The sequence below is a fragment of the Elephantulus edwardii genome, unplaced genomic scaffold, assembly GCF_000299155.1.
Source record: "Elephantulus edwardii isolate Elephantulus edwardi_28Jun2011 unplaced genomic scaffold, EleEdw1.0 scaffold00473, whole genome shotgun sequence".
Lineage (NCBI taxonomy): Eukaryota > Metazoa > Chordata > Mammalia > Macroscelidea > Macroscelididae > Elephantulus > Elephantulus edwardii.
This window is the reverse complement of record NW_006400223.1, coordinates 703,480-727,245: the sequence shown is the minus strand read 5'-3', so window position 1 is coordinate 727,245 and position 23,766 is coordinate 703,480. Positions and strand designations below refer to the sequence as shown.

The 23,766-nt window shown below is 40.5% G+C and overlaps 1 protein-coding gene and 1 pseudogene across 1 annotated transcript in view; one reads left to right on the top strand and one right to left on the bottom strand.

Annotated features, from left to right (window-relative positions):
- Window positions 1-238: 238 nt before the first annotated feature.
- On the bottom strand, window positions 239-803 carry LOC102846258 (annotated as a pseudogene).
- Window positions 804-3,197: 2,394 nt separating this feature from the next.
- Window positions 3,198-23,766, top strand: part of FAN1 (FANCD2/FANCI-associated nuclease 1) — a 58,047-nt gene continuing 37,478 nt past the window's right edge. The window contains exons 1-5 of the mRNA XM_006902939.1: window positions 3,198-4,422; window positions 6,200-6,340; window positions 8,016-8,217; window positions 15,926-16,159; window positions 22,448-22,579. Of these exons, the coding sequence (XP_006903001.1) occupies window positions 3,219-4,422; window positions 6,200-6,340; window positions 8,016-8,217; window positions 15,926-16,159; window positions 22,448-22,579 (1,913 nt within the window). The 5' untranslated portion in view covers window positions 3,198-3,218. The remainder of the gene's footprint in view (window positions 4,423-6,199; window positions 6,341-8,015; window positions 8,218-15,925; window positions 16,160-22,447; window positions 22,580-23,766) is intronic.

The window sequence follows — 23,766 nt, the reverse complement described above, 5'->3', positions numbered from 1 at the left end:
TTTTTATAATAATATTTGATGGGCCCATAAAGGTACCAAAACATTCCCCCACAAATATTTTACTTCAAATCCGATCAGAATACAAACTAGCATGTGTGAATATCCAGAAGCTAAAGGGCGGGCACCAGAAAGTGTGTCACTGATGAGAACCGGAGTTGGGAGGAGGAGACATCTATATGCTTAACTGAGCTGGAGAGTGGGGCCAGGCGGCTCCGGAACTCCCTGGTGTCTCAGTGCTCTATTTCCCCGGCAGCTGCTCATAGAGCTTGGACACGCGGTCAATCCCATTCTGCCTGGTAGCATGTGCCGGCAACCACTGAGCTGAGCTCATACCTTTTGTGGAAGGAGGCCACCTTGAACTTGCGTCCGTTGTCTCCTGATCGTTTGCTCAGAATGGACTTGTCACACTTCAGCGGCCTTTCATGCTCATAAACAAGCCACACGTAGCGGTGGAGACCTTTGCCCTTGGGAGATCCAGATACCACATAATCGGAGAGGACTGTACCGCTGCTGATGTCCTTGCCTTTCATTTTGACGACCAGAAAATGATGCCATTCCCTGAACTTGGGGTCATTCCTGCTAGGAGCATGTGGGTCTGTTAGGACCAAGGTGTAGAGTTTACCTGAATCCAGGCCATCTCATGTGATACTGGTGGGGCGTTTCTTCACCTGGGTGGGCGTCAGCACTTGGCGCAGCTCATCGATCTCCATCCCGCGGTATTTGATCTGCAGTGGGTGCTGTTGCTGCTCGTCCACCTCCTGCAGGCTCAAGGGCCCGGACCACTTGCTGAGGTACACCAGCATCGAGGGGTCGAGTGAGGGGAACAGCAGAGAGTGGCCAGTCTCACATCTTTTGGATATGTTGTTGTTGTGTGCCACCAAATCACCTGCAAATCATAGCGATCCTATGCACAGTAACTCCGAACCCTGTCCTATCCTGTGATCATCTCATTGTTTCCAACACACCTTACTCTAATACCGCAGTTACTGGGCCAATCCATCTCATCCAGTGTCTTCTTTTCTTGTGATGACCCTCCACCCTTCCAAGTTTGATATCCTTCTTCAATAACTAGTTCCTCTTGGCAACATCTCAAAGTGTTTGAGATAGAGCTTTGAAATTCTTGCCTTCAAGAAGCAACTTGGTTTCACCCCATCCAGGACAAACCTGTCTGTTCTCTTGGCAGTCCATGGACTGTCTAGTAGATTTCTTGGCTCCACAACTCAAAAGCATTGATTCTTCTGTTGCCTTTAGTCTAGGTCTCTGATGCATAGCAAATATTTGCAATGACCATTGTTGTTGTTAAGTGACCTCAAGCTGCCTGCCCCACATTGCAACTTTATGTATAATAGTTCTGAACCCTTCCCTATCTTAAGCTAATTTCATTGTCTCTGACACACCTACTCCCATTACTCCATTCACTGAGTCAATCCATCTCAACCAGAGTCTCTTCCTCTCCTGTGTTGTACCTTCACCCTTTCAACAATGATGTCCTCCTCCAAGGATTGGTCCCTTCTGGCAACATGCCCAAAGTATGTGAATTGTTCTTGTTGTTGTTGATTGCTGTTGAGTTGACCACCACTCACAGCGACCCTATAAGCAAAAGGCCCTGAAGTCTTTCTATAACTATCGTCATTTATCAAAGTTCATAGAGTTTCCAGAAGCATGTTGTTTAGGAAGTGAATGCCACTCCTGCTTCCAAAAAGAATGTGAGAGGGGCTTGAAATTCCTTGCTTCCAAGGAGCAACTTGGCTTTACCCTCTCTAAGACAGACCTGTTTGTTTCTTCCCTCTAAGAGCGACAAATTCTTGGAAAAAGACATCATGTTTGGAATGGTGAAGGGTCAGCAAAAGAGAGGAAGACCCTAAACAAGATAGATTGACATCATCACTATAGCAATGGGCTCAAGAACATCAGAGATGATGATGGCACAGGACAGGACAGGGTTCAGATCCATTGTTCATATGGTCTCTATGAGATGTCATCCACTCTATGGCACCCAAAACAAGCATTCCATCCCACCTCGGTTATTAATCTCTATCCTATTCATAGCCATATTATCTGTAACCATATCTATAATCTGGGCACAAAGTAGGAGCTTTTCTAGATGTGAAAAGGAATGAGGTGTCCACACTTTCCACCGGTGCTCAGCCAAGTTCAGCCATAAGGAAGACAATTTACACATTGGAAGGGAAAGGAGTTCGATCACTCGAGCCTCCATTCACAAGACTGTAGTCAATAGAGAAGCTGGGATCGGCTGGGAATGCCTGGGAACACAGCGCGCAGAGGCCACTGGGAGCTCGCGGCATGCGGAGCCAGACCAAGCGGTTGTGGAATCATGCAGGTACCGGAAGGGCGCGCAGAGGCCACGGGGAGTTTCCGAGCCAAACCAGGCCGTTTCCGGGGGAGCAGAACGAGGCAGGGACTTGGGAGCTTGGGGGCGGTGGAGCGAGACGGGCGGCTTGGGGGAACTCGCAGGCAGCGGAGCGAGGCGGGTTGCCTGAGCTGGGCCCGCGGGTGGTGCCCAGAGGGTCCGCAGAGCGCATTGGGAGGTCGTGGGCTGCGGAGCGAGGCGGTAGGCTGGAGGGTGTGTAGCCGCGCGTTCGCGCGGAGCAGTTGTGCGGGGTCCGGTCTCCATGGAGCGCATCTCGTCTGTACCGGCCTGGCAGCCTTACGCTCTTGGGAAGATGAAGCGTGCCCGCCGCCCGGCGTCTTGGAGAATGCCGTGCATTCTCAGCGGCCTCGGGGCGGGCCGCTAAGCAGGACTGGGATTGGCGGAGGGGCGGGTACATTTAACAGTACTTGTAGGAAAAGGTCTGGAGTATCTGGAATAGGTGTTTCCTTATTTTTTTAGGAACCCCAAACTCTGGACTGTACGGAGATCTTGGAAATTACCCCAAAGGGATCCAAAGTAACAGCAAACTACACCCGAAGATTGTGTGCGGTAGCGCCATGGTCGTCCAGTTCGGGCTCCCAGAAGTCTGAGCATCCCAGAAGATAACTGCCATTTCATGTTCTAGAGCCTGCTTTTTCCCTGCTGAGTTCACAAAAAACCCATTTTAAATTCACGTGTGTTTTCTGAATTGAAATTGCCCGAATAACACATGACATCAGTCAGAATGCCACCTTTTAAAAATTGCAAATAAAAAAAGTTTGTCATTACCGTTTTCTGCCCGAAATAACGGTTTTGTTAGTCAAAACACCCAGTTTTTCTACTACTCATGATGTCAGAAGGAAAATCCGACTCAAAAAGACTTTGTAGAAATTTAGCAGTGAGCAAAACGAAAAATAAAGGATCTAATTCTATTATTTCGTATTTTAACAATGTCCCACCTGCTAAACTTGCTTGTCCCATTTGCAGTAAAATGGTGCCAAGATTTGACTTAAACCGGCACATGGATGAAATTTGTGCTGACAGAAATGATACCATGTTGGTTGACCCTGATCTTGATTTAACTCACTCAAATACATCCACAGTGAATTCAACCTTAAAAGATGCAACTCCGAAGAAACTGTCACCATTAAAGAGGAGTTTGGCTCCAGGCCAAAGAGATTCAGGAAAAAGCATAAAACAAGTGACAAGTTGTTACTTTAAAAGAAATGATGATTTTCTGTGCAGAAGTCAAGACGAACTGAGACACCACAATGTGAAAGTCATTGCTTTGGGAAGCCTGTCATCCAAATTGTCTAGAAAATACACAAAGGCTAAAGCCACAGTAGATAAGAATGAGGAATCTGGGAATCAGAGACTTGGGAATGTACATAGTTCCTTATCCACATTGGCAGAGAGCTTGGTTAACTGCTCTTCAGAGGCTGAGAACAAGGATCAAGTTTTGGAAAATTCTTCTCAAAAGAAAAATGTTTTTGAATGTGATTCCCTTAGAGAAGTGGACAGCAAGACTGCTCAAGAATGTGAGAAATCAGCCTCCACTCCTGGGTTCTTAGATCCTGCTCTTGTACTGTTTTCACCAGATGGAAGTCTTGAGAATAAATTAAAGTCTTCTCTACAAGACTGTCTTGAAAAGCAGGAGAGTATGGAAGGGGTACATGTTAAAGTTGAACAATTTGAGGAAGATAGTTGTAAAGAAAAAAAAGTGACATTTTCTTTAGACACGAAAACACAGTTTGCAAATTTGATACCACAATCTTTTAATTCTGCAGATGATGCTTCTCCCTGGAGTAATATCCAGGCACTTCCTCTGGAAGGTGATGGTGGTTTACAGAATGAAATTATTTGCAGTGTTCCTTTGGAGCAGGGGCAAAGCTATGATACTCTTGTTACAAAAACTCAAACACCAGAGAGACATCCTTACTACCTTCTTAGTTTCCTTGTGATCCTGAAAGCCGTATTTGAGAATGAAGATGACATGGTGCTCTTTGATGAACAAGAAAAGGAAATTGTAAAGAAATTTTATCAGTTATCAGGTATCTTTAACAATTCTTTTGGCTTTGAGATTTTCTTTTCCTCTTTACTGTCTGATGAAGCATGATATAATGATCCTAAGGAGTACACAGGTCTTTGTGTGTACAGTACCCAGAATCACCCTGCTACAGTGTTTGTATCTGTTAAGGAAGTGTATGTCAGCCAGCAAGACTGGGGATATTTATTTCTGTAGTATCATGCCCAACAAGTAGTCCTTTGGTTATAATGGTAACAATGGTGTTTCATTTATACTTACATTTGATAGATAGAAAACATCTCCCAAATTAAAAAAAAAAAATGTAACTTGGAAAAGCAGTTGCATATATGATCAGAGTGATCGGGGTTTTTATCATTTTTATATAGTATTTTCTTAGAACAAAACCAAACAAATTTACAGGAAAAAACTTAAACTTACGGTATTAACAGAACAACTGACAGCATCTTTTTTTTTTTTTTTTCTTTTTAAGGTGTTTTTGGTTCTTGGACTCTGACTTTTAGAGGCAGAGTAGAGGAAATGGAAACTTAAGTTTAATTTCTGCATTTAAACCTACTGGTTTGCACCTCTTGTCAGTCTGTGGTGGCTCTAAGCCAGTAGTGCAGATTTGGAACAAAATCTGTCACACACACACACCCCAGTGCTGCACTACTCATCCAGTGAGTCATGATGCCTGCAGGTCCCTTTGTGTAGGTAGAAAAGGCTTGCATAGGGACACTCTTCTAGTAACAGCTATGTCTGTTGCTTCCATAGATGAAAAACTAAAAACCTCATCTGGAATTTTGATACTAATGTTGAAGGGGAATACTTTTGTTTTAAAATTCATATAGTAAAATGACTACTGCATTTCTTGAAATCTGAAAAAGGCTTCTCTGGGTACACTTTTTTTGTACCCACCCTGCTTCCAGGGTTCTCATCATGGGCTATACCACCATAGCAAGTCAGCTTTTCCTTCAAGATAGCCTCAGGTTTTGGTTAGGTACTGATGAATGTGGATGTTTGGATACTTGATGACTCTGGGCTTGAGTATTGTTGAGAAATAGGAAGTTTTCCAAATGTAGGTTCCTTGTAAACTGATGTTCAAGGAGAGTTGCTTACAATGTTTCTGTGTATAAAAATAACTATTGCTAATTGGCTTTGCCTCTTAAAATCAGGGTTGAAATTTTGTAGCTATATCATTTTAGAGAGAAAGTAATTTTAAAGATAACTTCTATGTAGTAGGGAAATAAGACCAGAGAACTTGATTTACTAGTTTCACCAACATGAGTTTTTTATAATTCCTATAAAATGTATTTAGAATTAGAATAATATTTAAGCAGAGAACAAAATAGCTAGAATACAGGGGTGAAACATTTGCTGGAAAGTGGGGAACTTGATTTCAGAAAGTTATGAAATGGAATGACCAGTAATATAACATTTGACTTTTTAAAGTTATCTTTGAGGGTGTTTTGAGTATATAGTTTAGTTTTCTACCGGCTTTGAGGACTTGTTCTTGCCCTGCTGGAGAAGAAACTCTGTAATGGTCAGTGACATACACACAACTCAGGCAGCAGATCTGGCCCAGGGCCTCCTGCCTCTGCTCAGTATGCAAGCAGCAGGGCATCTTTACAGCAGCGTGATGTATGAAATAGCATCTTCCAGGAAATGGAGATTTAAAATCTGTTCAGTAGGCGTATGGGTATTTGTAATACAGTATATATTACTCTCCACAGTTTAAAAAGTAAATGATATTTGTAAATTGTGTTAGAAAAGAAAATATTTTCTTTTTTTTTTCTTTCTTGTAGAGAGTGGTCAGAAGTTATATGTAAGACTTTTTCAACGCAAATTAAACTGGATTAAAATTAGCAAATTAGAATATGAAGAGATTGCCTCAGATTTAACACCTATAATTGAAGAATTGAAGAAAGCAGGCTTTGTTCAGACAGGTATGATTAGGAGAAAGAAATGTAAAACTAAAATACTGTGAAGAATGAAGTTTTTGTAGAATGATAGTATGATATTATTTCCTGGTTGATTCTTGGTAATTTATTTTTTTAAATTATAATTTTGTGATGATAAGCACACTTTGGGCCTGGGTTAAGATTACTCTTTAGAAAGTCCCATGTTTAGGGCAGTGAAGTTGCCTAGGGAGCTCTGGTGGAATAGTTGGAGGGAGTTGCCCTGCTAGCCCAAAAATAGATTTGAATCTACCAGCTGCTAAGGATGGACTGTCTTCTGTGATGTTTATAGTCTTGGAAACCCACTTTAGGGTCAGTGTAAGCTGGTTCTGACTTGACAGCAATGAGTTTTTAAAATATATAATTTTTTATTTTTTTTTAATTATTATGTTTTGTGTGTGTACTGTCAAATCAGATCTGACTGGTACAGGAGGAGATTGCTCCTCCTCCTCCAGCAAAGCATCTGGTAGATTTGAACCGTGCTCCTCTGGGATTGCAGTGCAGCTTCTTGCCACTATGCCGCCAGAGCTCTCCAGTGACTGTTACAGTGAAGTCAGAGGATTGGATTGAGGGTGGAGATTAGGAAAGGCAGGGAGAGTCATGGAGGCTCGGTGAAGGAAGTTGAGGGTACTGGATCAGGCAGATGTACCCTAGCTATATTCTGATCTCACCTCTGCTGCCTCAAACACTCTGGCAGCCACACTGTTTCATTAGCCGCTTTTCTGTGCACTGAGACTTCTCATTTTCATGATTTTGTACTTGCTCTTTATAGGTACACACTCCACAGATTATAGTCACATTTCCCCTCTATCTCGAGAGTTGCTTGGCCAGCCTAGAAGACAGAGTGTCCACCTCGTTGCCATGGTCAGTGTACCTGACCCAGTTTTGTGTATGGCAGGGATCACCACTTGACATACAGATTTATTTCTTAGGCTAAAATCTAAGCTTGTGGGTTAGGACCTTATTTTGTTGAGTATAGTGTGCCCAGGACCTGAAAACCCTCTCTGGCACCTAGTTCATATTCAGTAAATGTTTAGGAAAACATTTCTCCAAATTGCACATGCACTGAAGGCAAAGACCAAGTCTCATTCACTGCTGACTTGGAGTCTTTTGGGGTGTCTGGGTCAGTTAATAGTTACTTGTGTTGAGTGATGAATCTGTGAACCTGTCCAGAAGGAAAGGATTCCCACCTTGTGGCATGTGAGCAGGGAGAAAGGAGCCTGTAAAGAAGATTAGCTGATTGTCCTTGTTACTCCTCTTTGGAAGTTTTGAGATGACAAAATCCACTTGCTGTCCAGTTTGATTTAGACTCATGGTGTCCCCATGCCTGTCAGAATTGAACTGTGCTACTTAGCAATTTCCTGGCTGATTAAAGTGGATTGCCAGTCCTTTTTTCTAGGTTTCTATGAGGACTTGGATGTCCAGCTCACGGATCCCAGTAGACGCTCCAGTGAGCCTTAATGAAGATACCTCAACTATAATGGCTGTCTTTATGCATTGTTAGCTTTGTTTCTTTGTAGTCAGAAATTATGAACCTCAAACTGACTAGGCAAGTGAATTAAAAATTTACAAAATAGAATTTTATAATTTAAGTATACTTTCTAAATAAGTTCAAAATAATTAAGATTCTTAAAAGCTACTTTTAAAAAAATAACCATTTCAGAATCTGAATTGCAAGAACTCTCTGAAGTGCTTGAGCTACTTTCTGCTCCTGAACTGAAAGCCCTGGCAAAGATTTTTCACCTAGTGAATCCCAATGGACAGAAGAAGCAGTTAGTGGATTCCTTCCTGAAGTTGGCCAAGCAACGTCCAGTCTTCACTTGGGGCCAGAATCAGCCTGGAATTGGAACTGTGATTTTAAAAAGGTTTTATTGACTAATTACTACATAGAGACATTTTTACTTTTAATAGCACATGTTAACTTATAGTAATTTGTACATTTTCCCCAATTGAGACTATTTCAGTTGAAATTACATTAAAAAGGTTGGAAACGTCTTCATATAATAGCTTGAGTTCTTTCTTGGTTTATTATTCCTAAGACTTGTTATATGGAACTCTGGTGGTCTAGTGGTAAGAGGCTGTGCGGCAATCCCGAAAGCATGCAATTCAAATCCACTAGCTTTTCCATAGGAGAAGAATGGGCAATCTCCTCCCATGCGATTAACTGCCTCTGAAAACCTGCTAACGGGTGAGCTATGAGTTGGTTCTGACTTGATGGCACAACAAAACTTTATGCTACTACAATGATTTCTAAAACAAAAAAATGAGTAGGCAGTAGCAAAGCAGTAGACCTTAGGATCAATTCTGGTATTTCATTATTCAGGAAAAAGAGTTTTAACTGATTTTTAAGATTTTAGAACTAAAATTTTTTAGTAACTTTTTAAATTAAAATACAGTCAGCCTAATCTTAACATACAGCTTTTCTTTGATAAAATTATAGAAAAGTTACCAAAAAGTGTAGGTGGGTAAAAAAAATCATTAAGCCTTTGAATTAGTTTGAGGAAGATTGTGGCACATTTTTGGAGTTTTGTTTCTCCTGCCCTTCTAGCTATAAAATGAAACTTTGTCAGTCTTAGTGTGGAAACACACCCTTTTGGTATGCTTGGAGATGATATGAAATGATGCTTTTTTGTTTGTCTGTTTATTTTATTATCTTTGTGTGTGTACCTTCAAATCAGATCTGTCTGGTACTGGAGGAGATTGAACCTCCTTCTCCAGCAGAGCGTCTGGTGGATTGAAACCGCACACCTCTGGGACTGCAGTGAAAATGATGCTTTTTTTTTTTTAAATTTTGTGTGCGTGTACCGTCAAATCAGATCTGACTGGTACAGGAGGAGATTGCTCCTCCTTCTCCGGTAGAGCATCTGGTGGATTCGAACCGTGTACCTCTGGGATTGCAGTGCAGCCTCTTGCCACTAGGCCACCAGAGCTCCCCCAAAATGATGCTTTTAAAAAACACTTGAAAACTTATGTCAGCATTATTTATTTGTCTGCTTGTACCTTTGAATGTCATGTATCTAAAATTGAACTGAGTTCACTCTTGTTAGCAAGATAGTTATAAGTGATAATCCATAATAGAATATAGATACAATAAGGATTAATAGAATATAGATACAATAAGTATTAGATTAATTTTTTAAAAAATGAAGTATATATTTATACTTAATTGAATTAATTTCATCTCTTTGTTATTTAAAATGTTTTATAAGTGCCTTTAGTTCTTTTTACATTATTTTATTAATCTTAAATGTAGCTTCTTTAGATGCAAATAAACATTAAAATTCACAACCCTCCCCTGACTCTGAGCACTTAGCATATGAACACATGTTGTTGTTATTGTTGTTATGTGCCATCGAGTCCCTTGCGACTCATAGCGACCCTTTGTACAGGAGCTCTAAGTGCTGTTCTATCCTGTGCCAACCTAGCCATCTCAAACGCACTTATTCCCACCGCTCCAGTCACAGAATCGATCCATCTCACCAAATGTCTTCCTCTCCTTCGCTTCCTCTCCACTCTGCCAAGCATGATGTCCATTTCCAAGGACCAGTTCCTCCTTGCAACATGCCCAAAATATGTCAGACGAAGCTTCAGAATCCTTGACTCCGGGGAACTCTCTGGCTTCCCCCTCTCCAGGACAAACCTGTTTGTTCTCCTGGCAGTCCATGGTATATTCAACACTCTTCTCCAGCACCACAACTCAAAGGCATCAATCCTCTTTCTGTCAGCCCTATTCACTGTCCAACTCTGATGCATAGCACATAATTGCGAAGACTATAGCCCAGATCAGGCACACCTTAGTCTCCAGCCTGACATCGTTGCTCTTCAGTACTCTTGAGAGGTCCTTCACAGCCGACTTTCCCAATGCAATTTGTTTCCTGATTTCCTGGCTGCTGTTACCAAGAGCGTTGATTGTGGAGCCAAGTAAATTAAAACTGTTAACTATCTCAATCTCTTCACCATCCATGCTGATGCTGCCAATTGGCTCAGTGGTTAGAATCTTTGTTTTCTTGACATTTAGCTTCAGTCCATATAGGAGGCTGTAGTCCTTGATCTTCTGCAGCAAGCGCCTCAGGTCCTCCTCAGTTTCAGCAAGCAGGGTTGTGTCATCTGCATAACGCAGGTTGTTGATGATTCTTCCACCAATCCTGATGCCATATTCCTCTTCGTATAGCCCAGCGTCTTGAATGATCTGTTCTGTATACAGATTGAAAAGGTATGGAGACAGAATACATCCCTGATGGACCCCCTTCTTGATTTTGAACCATGTAGTGTCTCCTTGCTCTGTTCTGATGACTGCCTCCTGGTCCAAGTATAGGTTTCGCATTAGCACAATCAAATGTTCTGGGATTTCCATTCATCTTAGAGTCAGCCACAGCTTGTTGTGATCCACATAGTCAAAAGCTTTTGCATAGTCAATGAAGCACGGATAGACATTCTTTTGGTATTCTTTGCTTTCTGCCAAGATCCATCTGACATTAGCTATAATATCCCTAGTACCACGGCCTCTTCTAAATCCAGCCTGCACATCTGGCAGTTCTCTGTTGACATATTGTTCCAGACGTTTTTGTATAATTTTCAGCAGAATCTTGCTTGCATGTGATATCAGTGATATTGTTCGATAATTTCCACACTCTGTTGAACACATGTAACAAAAGAAATAAAGCATAATTTTTCATCACTGATTTTAAATTCAAAGGAAAGTAAGGTTTTATGGCTATTTTAGGTATACATAAAATAGCAATTCTTTTTTTTTTTTAAATTTTTTTTTTAAATAGCAATTCTTAAAGCTTGTACTTAATGTCTTCATTTTGTTGTAGGCCTCAACAGTGGAATTTCAGTATCTTTAACAGTTCTGCATCAGGACAGTACTTGGTTTGTCTTCTCTACTGTCACTACAAGGAAACAGGAAAAAGCCTTTTCTTAAAAAAAAGTTTCTATTCGTTTACTTTAAAAGTTCATATACGTTGTTTCTCACATTATCCTTCATTCACGTTGTGTTTCTTATAACCATTCCCATTCATTATGTTTTATAAAACTAATTATCATTGAACTATGCCCCCATTGCCTGGTCTGTCAAGAACCCTGCCTGATCTTTCCCATTTCCTTTATCCACCCTTCCCTTCACTCACCAAAATGTGCAACTCTGTGATATCCCCCTTGCCCATCCTCACCTGTCTGTTCTCACCCTCCCTTACTTGGATCCTCTTACACATTTTATTTCTATTTCTACAATAATGTAGAAGTATTTGTCCTTGTGAGACTGAGTTGATTCATTCAACATAATGCCCTCTAGTCTTTCCCAAGTTATGTAGTAATTTTCAAAATCATTGTCCTTTAGTGCTACATAGTATTGTGTAAATATTCCACAGTTTCTCAATCCATTTGATTGTGGTTAGACATTTGGACTGTTTCCATGTTCTTGCAATGGTGAATAACACTGCTATGAACATTGGTGTACAAATTTCCATTTGTGTTTCAGTTTTAATTTTCTCACGGTATATTTCAAGCAGTGGAATAGCTGGGTTATATGGCATTTCTATGTTCACCCTTTTGAGGAAATGCCAAGCTGCCTTCCAGAGTGGTTGTACCATTTTACAATCCCACCAGTAGTGTGTGAGAATGTCTTATCTCTCCATATAGTCTCCAACATTTATTGTTTGCTGTCTTGTTCAGTTTTGTCACTGCTACTGGAGTGAGATGGTATCTAATTGGGGTTTTAATGTGCACCTCTCATAGCCAGTGATTTTGAGCAATGTCTTTTGCCCATGTTGTAACAGAGTTAGTAGTCTTTTTCTTGTGGTAACTTTGTAGTTCTGTACATTTTTTTATGAGACCCTTGTCTGAGATTGTACTGCCAAAGCTTTTTACTAGGTAGTCAGTTTGCTTTTCGCCATATTGGAAAAAGCTTTGATACACACAGAGATGTAGGGGATGTAATCTTTAGAAGTTCCTATTAAAAAAAATAAAAAGAAGGTCCCATTCATCAATTTTATCCTCTCCAGATTGTGCATTTCTGTCTGTATTTGGCAGTCTTTTTATACCTTAGACTAGGCCTTCTAAGCTTGGTCCCACTTTGTCTCTGATGAACTTTATGGTTTGGCCTTTACTCCTAGATCTCTGATGCACCTTGATTTTTGCGTATGGTCAGAGTGTGAATCCTGTGTTGATTTTCTGTAGGTAGTAGTCCAGTTTTGCAGCATCATTTGTTGGAGAGGTTTTCGTTTCCCCATATGATAGATTTTGTTTCCTTGTCTAGTATCAGATGGCCATAGGTAGATGGGTTAATTTCTGAGTTCTTGATTCTGTTCCATTGATCTGTGTGCCTGGGATTGTACTGGTACCCTGCTATTTTGGTTATTAGAGCTGTGTAGTAGGTTTTGAGGTCAGGGAGTGCTATGCCTCCCACTTCATTTTTCTTTTTCAGAAGTGCTTTGCTTATTCGAGATCTCTTTCTCTTCAAATAAACTTGCCAGTTGCCTTTTTTATCTCTTTGAGAAAGGAATTTGATCAGTATTGGGATTGGATTAAACATGTAGATGGCTTTTGGTAGGACTGTCATTTTCACTACATTGAGTCTTCATGAACAGGAACATTTTTCTAATCATTTAGATATTTTGTAGGTTTCTTTGTAAAGGTCTTTTGTGTCTAAGTATCTCAATTTGTGGTTGGCTATTGTAAATGGTGTTGGTTTCTTGGTTTCCTTCTCTGAGGTTTCTATGTTACTGTACAGGAATCCCACTGACTTTGGATATTGAGCTTCTATCCTGCCACTCTACTAAATTGGTCTACTAGCTCTAACAGATTTTTGTTAAGTACTTGAGGTTTTCTGTGTACACTATAATATTATTTGCATGTAGAAATAGTTTAACCATCTCTTTGCTGATCCGGATGCCTTTTATTTCCTTCTCTTGTCATATTGCCCTAGCAAGCACTTCCAATACAGGATTGAATTAGAGTGTAAGCAGTGAGTATCCTTGTCTGGTCCCTGTTCACAAAGAGAATACTTTTAGTCTTTATCCATTGAGAATATTTGCTCTTGGTTTTGTGTATTTACTTTTCATTATGTTGAGGAAATTCCCTTCTATTCCTGTTTTGCTGAGTATTTTAATCAGGAAGGGGTGTTGGATTTTGTCAAAGGCCTTTTCTGCTTCAATTGCTAGGATCATGTGGTTCTTGAAAAATCTAGTGATCTAGTGGAGAGTCAGCTTCTCAATTTTCCATGTTTAATTCTTACTTGTGTTGCTTGGAAGCTTGAGCTACTGAGGCCAGCCCCAGAAACACTTTTGGCTGTCCCTGAAGCCCAGTGATTCTGTTAAATGGTGATTTGGTAGGAATCATCTCCAGCTCTCTCCAGTCACTAATCTCTGTCACACTCCAAGGATGAGGTCACCAGGTGTCAAAAAGGTTAATTTTACTCCCAGGAGACATACTTACTTCCAGACAAGGTCTGGGGACAGTTTTTGATTGTCACAGTTAGGAAAATGTAGTCTGCTACTGGTGTCTTTTGGATTGTTGACAAGAAAACTGCTGAATATCCTCCAAAGTACAGAATATGTCATTGTAACAAAAAAAAATTACTTGGCCAAATGTAACTAGTGCTGATGTGAAACATAGCTATAGACCTCCAACCCCAGTCATCCAGAATTGAACTAAATTCTTCTAAAGCTGTTCTTTGATATAAATATACTCATGGACTGCTTTGCATCTAAATTTAGTGTAGACTTGTTTCACATCTTGGTGTAGAGAATGCCATGCTTTCCCAAAAGCCAGTGTAAGGGCATTTTAAATAAATATTGTTGAGTGCCATTGAGGTTGGAACTGATCTATAGCTGACTCTCCAGTTTGTTTTCAGAGGCAGTAAATTTCTTGGAAGATTGCCCATTGTTCTCCCTCGGAGCAATCAGTGGATTCAAACTGTGTGCCTTTAGTTTTGCAGCACAAGAATAAAAAAATAAATCTCTTTTAGCGTGATTCTGTTGATTACTTCTCTGGGGACCCAATAAAGTTTAAGTGAAATAATGTCAACCAAAGGAGTGTTGGTAGAGTAGTAATAAGAAGCTGTGCTGCAGTCCTGAAGGAGTGTGGTTCAAATCCATTAGCTACTCTGGAAGGATCGCAGTTTCCTCCTATGTGATTAACTGCCTCTGAAAACCCACTAGGTTAACTGTGGATTGGTTCTGACTCGATGGTACACAACATCAACAACGATCTACCAGAACTTCTTTTTCAATTAATATTTAAAAAGTGGCTTCACTCAAGAATTGAGAATTGCTGATATTAAATAAAAGAACTCTGGTGGCTAGTTCATAAGGAGTTGTGCTACTAACTGAAAAACCATGTTTCCCTGCTTTGAATCCACCAGCGGCTCCAAAGGAGAAGAATGGGCAATCTCTTCCCCTGTGATTTACAGCCTCAGAAACTTAATGGAATGTCAGCTATGAGTGGATTCCAGCTTGAATATAGTAAAGGGGAGAGGATGAATACATAGTAATTTATGATAGGGGTTTTTTTAAATATTTCAAATCTTCACAACCAAAGTAACCCATATCGTACTCTGACCTTGGGAAAAGACACTTTTACCTAAATTAGGTGAATTTGAGGTTCTGTTTTCTTGTGTTAGAACTGACTCATGGCCAACCCTCTGGTTTTTCAGAGGCTATAAATTGTATAGGAGGAGACTGCTTCTTTCTCCCAAGGAACTTAGGATGGATTTGAACCTTGGGCCTTAGGGTTGGCAGCACAACTCCCTCAGACTACACTTCCAGAATTCCCTTTGTTGACGTTGTTATGTGCCATTGAGTCGCCTGTGATTCGTAGCAACCCTATGTACAACAGCCTTTAAACCTGCTCTATCCTGTGCCAATCTTATTGTCTCTGATATACCTACCCACATTACCCTAGTCATTGAGTCAATCCATCTCACTGAGGGTCTTCCTCTCCTGCACTGTCCCTCTCTAAGGACTGAGCCCACCTTGCAACATGTCCAAAGTATGTCAGACAAAGCTTCAGAAGCCTTGCTTCCAAGAAGTAGCCTATTTTCACCCTCTCCAGGATGACCTTGTTTGTTCTCCTAGCAGTCCATTCAATACTCTTTTCCAGGACTACAGCTCAAAGGCATCAGTTCTTCTATCATCCCTAGTCATTGTCCAACTTTCTGATGCATAACAATCAAATAATTGCAAAGACCATGGCCTGTATCAGGCGCACTTTAGTCTCTAGACTGATGTCGTTGCTCTTCAGTACTTTGATGAGGACTCTGACAGCAGACTTTCCCAATTATTTCACTTAAAATATTGCAGCACAGCTTCTTAACACTTCACTGCCAGCATTCCCTTTGCTGATATTAGTTCACTTAATCCTTATTGGGTGGCTAGAGAAGTTAAGTAATCAAGAGAATCACATAGGTAGAAGAAAAAGATTTATAATTCCTAAAAGGCTACTACATTTTGTTGCTTCAGGCTTGGAATAATAAATGGTATTTTTTATTTTAAATTAAGTTGAAAATCAGTTGTGAAATCTTGATAGCTGTATGTCTAGAAGAAGAATAACATTTCTTTATTGTACATTTTTCAGAGCTAAAGACTTGGCTGGCCAGTCCCTAAAAGTCAGTAAAGGTCCCCGGGCTGTGTTTTCTCGGATGTTGCTTCTGTTTTCATTGACTGGTTCAGTGGAAGATGAAGAAGCAGCATGTGGTGGACAGGGACAGCTCTCTGCTGTATTACTGGTCAACCTTGGCCGAATGGAGTTCCCGAGTTACACCATTAATCGGAAAAACAAAATCTTCCAAGACAGAGAAGATCTTATCAGGTAAGATGTTAGCTCAGAGTGCATTTTCATTAATGTAAAAGTTTTCATTTATTTACTTTTGTCATCCACAGTGGAAATAGAAATCACAGCAAAACAGTGTTTAAACTCTTTTGGTTGTCTTTTTTTGCTTCACTCATACACATTATGAAGAATATAGAAATGTGTTTAGATTAAGAATGACAGGTGAGTTTCCACAATTCTCTCTAGTGTGTATCCCAAAAAGCTTTGGTAGGGCATGTGGAGTTTTTTCTTCCCTTTTCAAGTAATTTCTTACTAGGTTTTGTTGTTTGTAGTAGAGTTGGAACTGAGCTGTAGCTGACTCTCCAGTGAGTTTTTAGAGACCATAAATCACATGGGGGGAGATTGTCCATCTTTCTCCCATGGTGTATCTGGTGGATTTGAGCTGTATACCTTTTGTTTTGGCAGTGCAGTTCCTTACCACAAAGCCACCAGAGCTCCGTGTTTAGTGAAACATAACTACAGCGTTTTCAGTTCCTACTCACTGGTCGTATCCTACATGACTATTTGCGAGTTTTTTTATTTAAGGTCTCAGACATTACTCAACATACTAGAATATAGAATATAACTTTATAAACTAAATTATTGCAAATGACCAAGGCCATGAGTCTAAAGTCTCAATTACTCAAACTTAAAAAACCAATTATGTGAGATATATTTGGCTGTGTCTTAAGAAATGTCTATAACTGGGCCCTGTATATACTTTATTATTTATATAAATATATGTAAATCTGTTTGGCTGTACATATGTATATACACTTATATATTATGTATAGGCTCATATACCACATGCAAGCAAAATCCTGCTGAAGATTATCCAAAAGTGACTGGAGTAGTACATCAGCAGAAAACCACCGAAAATAAAAGTTGGGTTTAAAAGAGGCTGTCACACCATGCTGAAAGCAGAGAGTATCAGAAAAATATCTATCTGTGTAACTGTTTCATTGACTTTGAAAAGGCATTTCACTGTGTGGATCACAACAAATTGTGGCTAACCGTGAGAAGAAAGAGAATTCCACAGTATTTTAACACATTGCCACACGCTTTTAAATTGACGTCCATGCTTAGAAACACATTTAGCCATCATTTTCATCATTTGCGGCAACATGTTAATTGTGCTCATGTGAAACCTGTACTTAGACCAGGAAGCAGTTGTTAGTTAGAACACAGCAGGGAAACATTGCAAGATTGACAATCTGAAAAGGAGTGCATAAGGGGCATATCGTGTTTCCATATCTTTTCAATCTATATGCAGAACAGATCATTTGGGAGGCTGGGCTCTATGAGGAGGAGTGTGGCATCAGAATTACACAACCTTACTTGCTGAAACTGAGGAGGACCTGAAGCATTTGCTGCATAAGATCATGGACTGTAGTTTCCAGTATGTATTGAAGCTCAATATTAAGAACACAAAATTCTCACCACTGGGCCAATTAGCAGCACCATGCTGGAGAAGAGATTTGAGATAGTTAATAGTTCTGACTTGCTCAATTCCACAATCAACACTCTTGGCACCAGGAGTCAGGAAATGAAAAGACAATTTCATTAGGAAAATCTGCTGTCAGGGGCCTCTCCAGAATTCTAAAGAGCAGAATTGCCATTCTAGAGACTATGGTGTACCTGATCCAGGCTATGATCTTCACAGTAACTTGCTATGCATCAGAGAGCTGGACAGTGACTAAGGATGACAGCAGAAGAATCGATGCCTTTGAGTTGTGGTTCTGGAGAGTAGTATTCAACATACCATGAGCTGCCAAGAGAACAAACAGATCTATCTTGGAGAAGGTAAAACCAAGTTGCTCATTGGAGTCAGGGATTTTGAAGCTCTGTCTCATAAACTTTGGGCATGTTGCTGGGAGCAGCCAGTCCTTGGAGAATGACATCATACTTGGAAGGGTGGAGGGACAGTGCAGGGGAGGAAGATCCTGAATGAGATGGATTGACACAGGAAGTGGGGTAATGGGGTAAGAGATCAGAGATAGTGGGATTGACTCTGGATAGGACAGGGTTCAGAGCTTTTATGCATAAGTTTGCTGTGGATCACAGGCAACTCAATAGCACTTAATAGCAATATGTTCATATCATCAACACAATTATACACAAAAATACCTGTGCATGTACCAACATACACACAAATCTATATTTTGGTTATTGCTGTTGTTTAAAAATTATATATGCCATAGCAATTACCAGTAGGACTTTTTTTCTTGTATACTTTTTAATGACATGATTTACCTGTGCATACTCTACTCATTTGTTGTACTTTTAACATCACCAGAAATAGTGTCTACTGTCTGTAAAGTAAATCTCTGTTAACCCTTCATTTCTGCTAATAACTAATAAGTATGCATTTTCATGAGAGGACATACAACATTTTTGCTTTCTTTTGATTATTTCATTCAACTTAATGTCTTCAGGTTCATCCTCATTCCAAGATACTTCAGTACTTTTTTAAAAAATGCTCAGTAGTATTCCATAGTATTTGAATACCACATGTTAATTAATCTTTCAGTGGGTATTTAGGTTGTTTCTATCATTTTTACTATTTTGAATGATGGCCTTGTAGTAAGGAGCTGCACTCCAACAACTAGAATGTAACAGTAAGGGAACTCTGATGGAGTTGATGGAGTTTGCTAACCCAAAGCCTGCTTGTATCTAGGGTTCATATCCACAAGTGACTTGTCAAGAAAAAGACTGGCAGTCTCCTCCTTTTGGCAGTTATAACCTTAGAAACACAGTAGAATGTAGTTGTGAGTTGGAACTGACTTGATGCCAGTGAGCCTGTTATAGAACACTGAAACCTCTAGTACTATGGTTTTCAATATGGTTTTTCTTGCTGTTATTACTTTAACCATGTGGCTGGTTAAGACTAAGCAAATGTGAGAAGTTTATGTCACCACCCAGGGGATTGGATAGCTTCCTAATAATGTAAATAAGATGAATGGCACTTTTTGGTTGGTTGGTATATGCCTTCAAGTTGCTTACAACTCATAGTGACCCTGTGTACAACAGCTCCGAAGTCTGTTTTATCTTGAGCCAGTTTCATTGTCTCTGACACACTTCCCCTATTACCCCAGTCACTGAGTCAATCCATTGCATCCAAAGTCTTCCTCTCTTGTGCTGTCCATCCACCCTTCCAAGCATGATATACTTCTCTGGGAACTGGTCCCTCCTTGCCATGGGCTCAGAGTAGGTGAGATGGAGCTTGAAAATTATTTCCTCTGAAGAACAGCTTGGTTTCCTCTCCAGGACAATCCTGTTTGTTCTTTTGGCAGTCCATGGTATATTTAATACTCTTCTCTAGCACCACAACTCAAAGGCATCTATATATTCTTCTTCTGTCATCCTTATTCTTTGTCTAGCTCTCTGATGCATAGCATGCAATTGTGAAAATCATGACTTAGTCTCTAGACTGACATCATTCTCTTTAGTACTCTGGACAGCAGATTTTCTCCCAAGACAATTTGTCTTTTGATTCTATGGCTGCTGGTGCCAAGAATGTTGATTGTGAAGCCGAGCATGGTAGCTGAAACTGTTAACGATCTCAATCTCTTTTCCATCTGTGATGCTGCCAATTGGCCTACTGATTAGAATCTTTGTTTTCTTTGATGTTGAGCTTTAATCCATTTTGAAGACTATATATATAGTCCTTGACCTTCTGCAGCAAATGCTTAAGGTCCTCCTCAGTTTCAGCAAGCAAGGATCTGTAATCAGTACAGGTTGCTGATGAGTCTTCTTTCAATTCTGATGCCACTTCCCTTGTAAAGTCCAGCCTTCTGGTTGATCTGTTCCACATACAGGTTGAAAACGTATGGAAATAGGATGCATCCCTGGCATACATCTTTCCTCATTTTGAACCATGTGGTGTTTCCTTGCTCTGTTCTGATGACTGCCTCCTGATCCAAATAAGGTTTTGCGTAAGCACAATCAAGTGTTCTGGGACTCCCATTCTTCTCAGAGTCGGCCACAGTTTGTTCTGATCCACACAGTCAAATGCCTTTGCATAGTCAATGAAAAACAGAAATTCCTCTGATACTCTCTGCTTTCAGCCAAGATCCACCTAACATTGGCTATAATATTCCTAGTGCCACGGCCTCTTCTCAGTGTACCCTGTGCATGGTGGTTCTCTGTTGATGTTGCTGTTCCAGTCGTTTTTGGGTGATCTTTAGCAGGTTGTGTGTGATATTAGTGAAAAGTTAGATAATTTCCACAATCTGTGAGATCATCTATTTTTGAAAGGGGAATAAATATGAGATCTCTTCCAGTCAGTTGGCCAGGTAGTTGTCCTTCAGTATTTTTTAGGTGGAAATGTAAAAATAATGTGTGTAGACCACTAATGATGGAATTGGTCAGTTTTGCCATCCCATCAGGTTCAGAGACGGAAAACAGAAATCTCATTACCATCAAAAGAAAAGAAGCAGAGAATAGTGTGTCCTTTGGACCAGAGGTTCTTGTGTGAGATGGAGCCAGACTCAGTGCCATCAAGTCAGAACCAGCTCACAGCTGATCCAGCAGGAGGTTTAGCACAGAGGAGGTTGTTCATATTTCTTGTTGATGGTGTATTCAGACTGCCATAATGATGGGTGGCCTTTAGGTTAGCAGCACAACTCTCTACCAACTACTCTATCAGAGCTTCATGAAGGAAGATAATATAACCTTCATTGTAGTCACTGTGTCAAAAGGAGTTGGCAGACACAAAAGAATTTAATGAAATAACATGAGCAAGAGCCTATGGTGATGAAGGAAGAAGTACAAGCTGCTTTGAAGAAAATAGCAAAAAATAAGACCCCAGGAATAGATGGTATACCAACTGACGTATTTCAGCTAATGGAGGCTGCCCTGGATATGCTCACCAAGTTGTGAGAAATCTGGAGAACAACCAGTTGGCCAGCTGACTGGAAGAGATCTATATTTGTTCCCATCCCAAAGAAGGGTGACCCAACAAAGTGTGAAAACTATAGAACAATATCGTTGATTTCACATGCAAGCAAGATTCTACTGAAGATTATCCAAAAATGACTGGAACAGCACTTCAGCAGAGAACTGCCAGAAGTCCAGGCTGGGTTTAGATGGGGTCGTGGTACTAAGAATATTGTAGCTGATGGGAATACCAGAAGAATGTCTATCGGTGTTTCATTGATTATGCAAAGGCATTTGATTATAACACTGTGGCTGACTCTGAGAAGAATGGGAATCCCAGAACACTTGATGGTGTTAATGCGAAACCTATACTTGGACCAAGAGTCAGTCATCAGAACAGAGCAAGGAAACACTGCATGGTTCAAAATTGGGAAGGGTGTATGCCAGGTATGTGTCCTATCTCCATACCTTTACAACCTGTATGCAGAACAGATTTTTCGGGAGGCTGGGCTCTATGAGAAGTGTGGTGCTATGCAGATGACACAACCCTGCTTGCTGAAAATGAGGAGGACCTGAAGCACTTGCTGCAGAGGGTCAAGGACTGCATCCTTCAGTATTGATTGAAGCTCAATGTCAAGAAGACAAAGATTCTCACCACTGGACCAATTGGCAGCATCAGGATGGATGGTGAAGAGACTGAGATTGTTAAGAGCTTTAATCTGCTTGACTCCACAGTCAACACTTGACACCAGTAGCCAGGAAATCAAAAGATGTATTGCGATGGGAAAATCTGATGTTAGGGACCTCTCCAAAGTACTGAAGAGCAGTGATGTCTCTCTGGAGACTAAGGTGCATCTGATACTGACGATGGTCTTTGCAATTACTTGTTACACATCAGAGAGTTGGACAATGACTAGGGAGGATAAAAGGAGAATTGATGCCTTTGAGCTGTGGTGCTGGAGAAGAGTATTAAATGTACCATGGACTGCCAAGAAAACAAACAGATTCATCCTGGCTGCTTCTTGGAGGGAAGGATTCTGGGGCTTTGTCTGACATACTTTGGACATGATCTAAGGAGGGACCAGTCCTTGGAGAGGGACATCATGCTTGGGAGGGTGAAGGGACGGCGCAAGAGGGGAAGACCCTCTTTGAGGTGGATCGATTCAGTGACTGGGGTAATTGGGATGGGGTGTGTCAGAGGCAGTTGCTATTGGCACAGGATAGAGCATGGTTTAGGGCTGTTGTACATAGGGTCACTAAGAGTCGCAAGCAACTCGACAGCACATAACAACAATTTTATGGTAGATAAATAACTAACTCTTCAAAATAAGTCTTAGTGGATGGAATATGATAGTTTTTGGTGTGAGTACTCATTCACATCTGAAATCTGCAAGTTGTCTTTCTGCCCAGATACACAGCAGCTGTGCACATGCTGAGTGATATTTCTACTGCTATGGCCAATGGGGACTGGTATGAAGCCAGAGAGCTTGCATTGTGTGCACTGAAGGATTGGAGCCAGCTGAAGAACCATCCTTCTCTGAGGTGAGGTTTTCTTATTGACTGGCTATTTTTTTTTTGTTTTTGTTTTTTTTTTGATTGACTGGTTTTATTGTTAGGTGCCATCATAGCAACCCCGTGAACAAGATATGTGAACCTTGTCCTGTCCTGTACCATCGTCACCATCCTTGATATGCTTAAACCCGTTGTTGTAAGCACTGTGTTAATCTCTCTTATTGGGCTTTCTCTCTTTCTGACCCTTGACCTTTTCCAGAATGATGTCCTTTTCCAAGGACTGGCCCCTCCTGAAATGCCAAAATTATGTGAGACCAAGTTTCATTATCCTTGCTTCTCAGGAGCACTGTGGTGGCACTTCCTCCAACACAGTCTTGTTTGAGCTTTTGGTGATCCATGTGCCTGTGCTCCAACACCACCACTCAAAAAAGCATTGATTCTTCTGTCATCCTTATTCATTGTCCAACTTTCAGATTCATAGGAAGGAATTAAAAATACAATGGCTTGGATGTGGACCTTAGTTTTTATGCTGTCATTGTTGCTCTTTAGCACTTTGGAAAGTTCCTTGACAGCAGATTTTCCCAATGCAACACATCTTTTTTGATTCTTGACTACCGGTACCAAGAGTGGATCCAAGTAAAATCATTAACAACATCATTTTTTCATGTATTTTGAGGGTTTGAGCAGGAATTTTGTTTTCTTGATGTTGAGATGTAATTCATATTGAAGGCCCTCAGTCTTGATTTTTCTGTAGCAGGTGTTGTAGGACTTCTTCACTTTCTTCAAGCAAGATTGTATCATCTGCAAAAAAGGTTTTTTAAACTCTCCAATCCTGATACCACATTTTTCTTCATATAGTACAAATTTTAAAATTATTTACTCAGCATACAGATTGAATAAGTAGGAAGAAAGGGTGCAACACTGATGCACACCCTTTCCTTGTTCTGTTCTGACAACAGCTTCTTGGTCTTCTTATAGGTTCCACATGGGTACTACTATTAAATGTTCTAATATTCTTATTCTTTTTTTTTGAGTGTTAGCCATAATTTGTTATGTGCGACATAGTCAAATGTTCTTGCATAGTTAATAAAACACAAATAGATATTTTTTTAATATTTTTTTTATTGGGAAAAACATATTGGGGGTACAAGGAGGTGAGGGTTGGGGGCAGAAGGGTGAGGATGGGCCAGGATGCAGTTGCAGAGCTGCACAGTTTG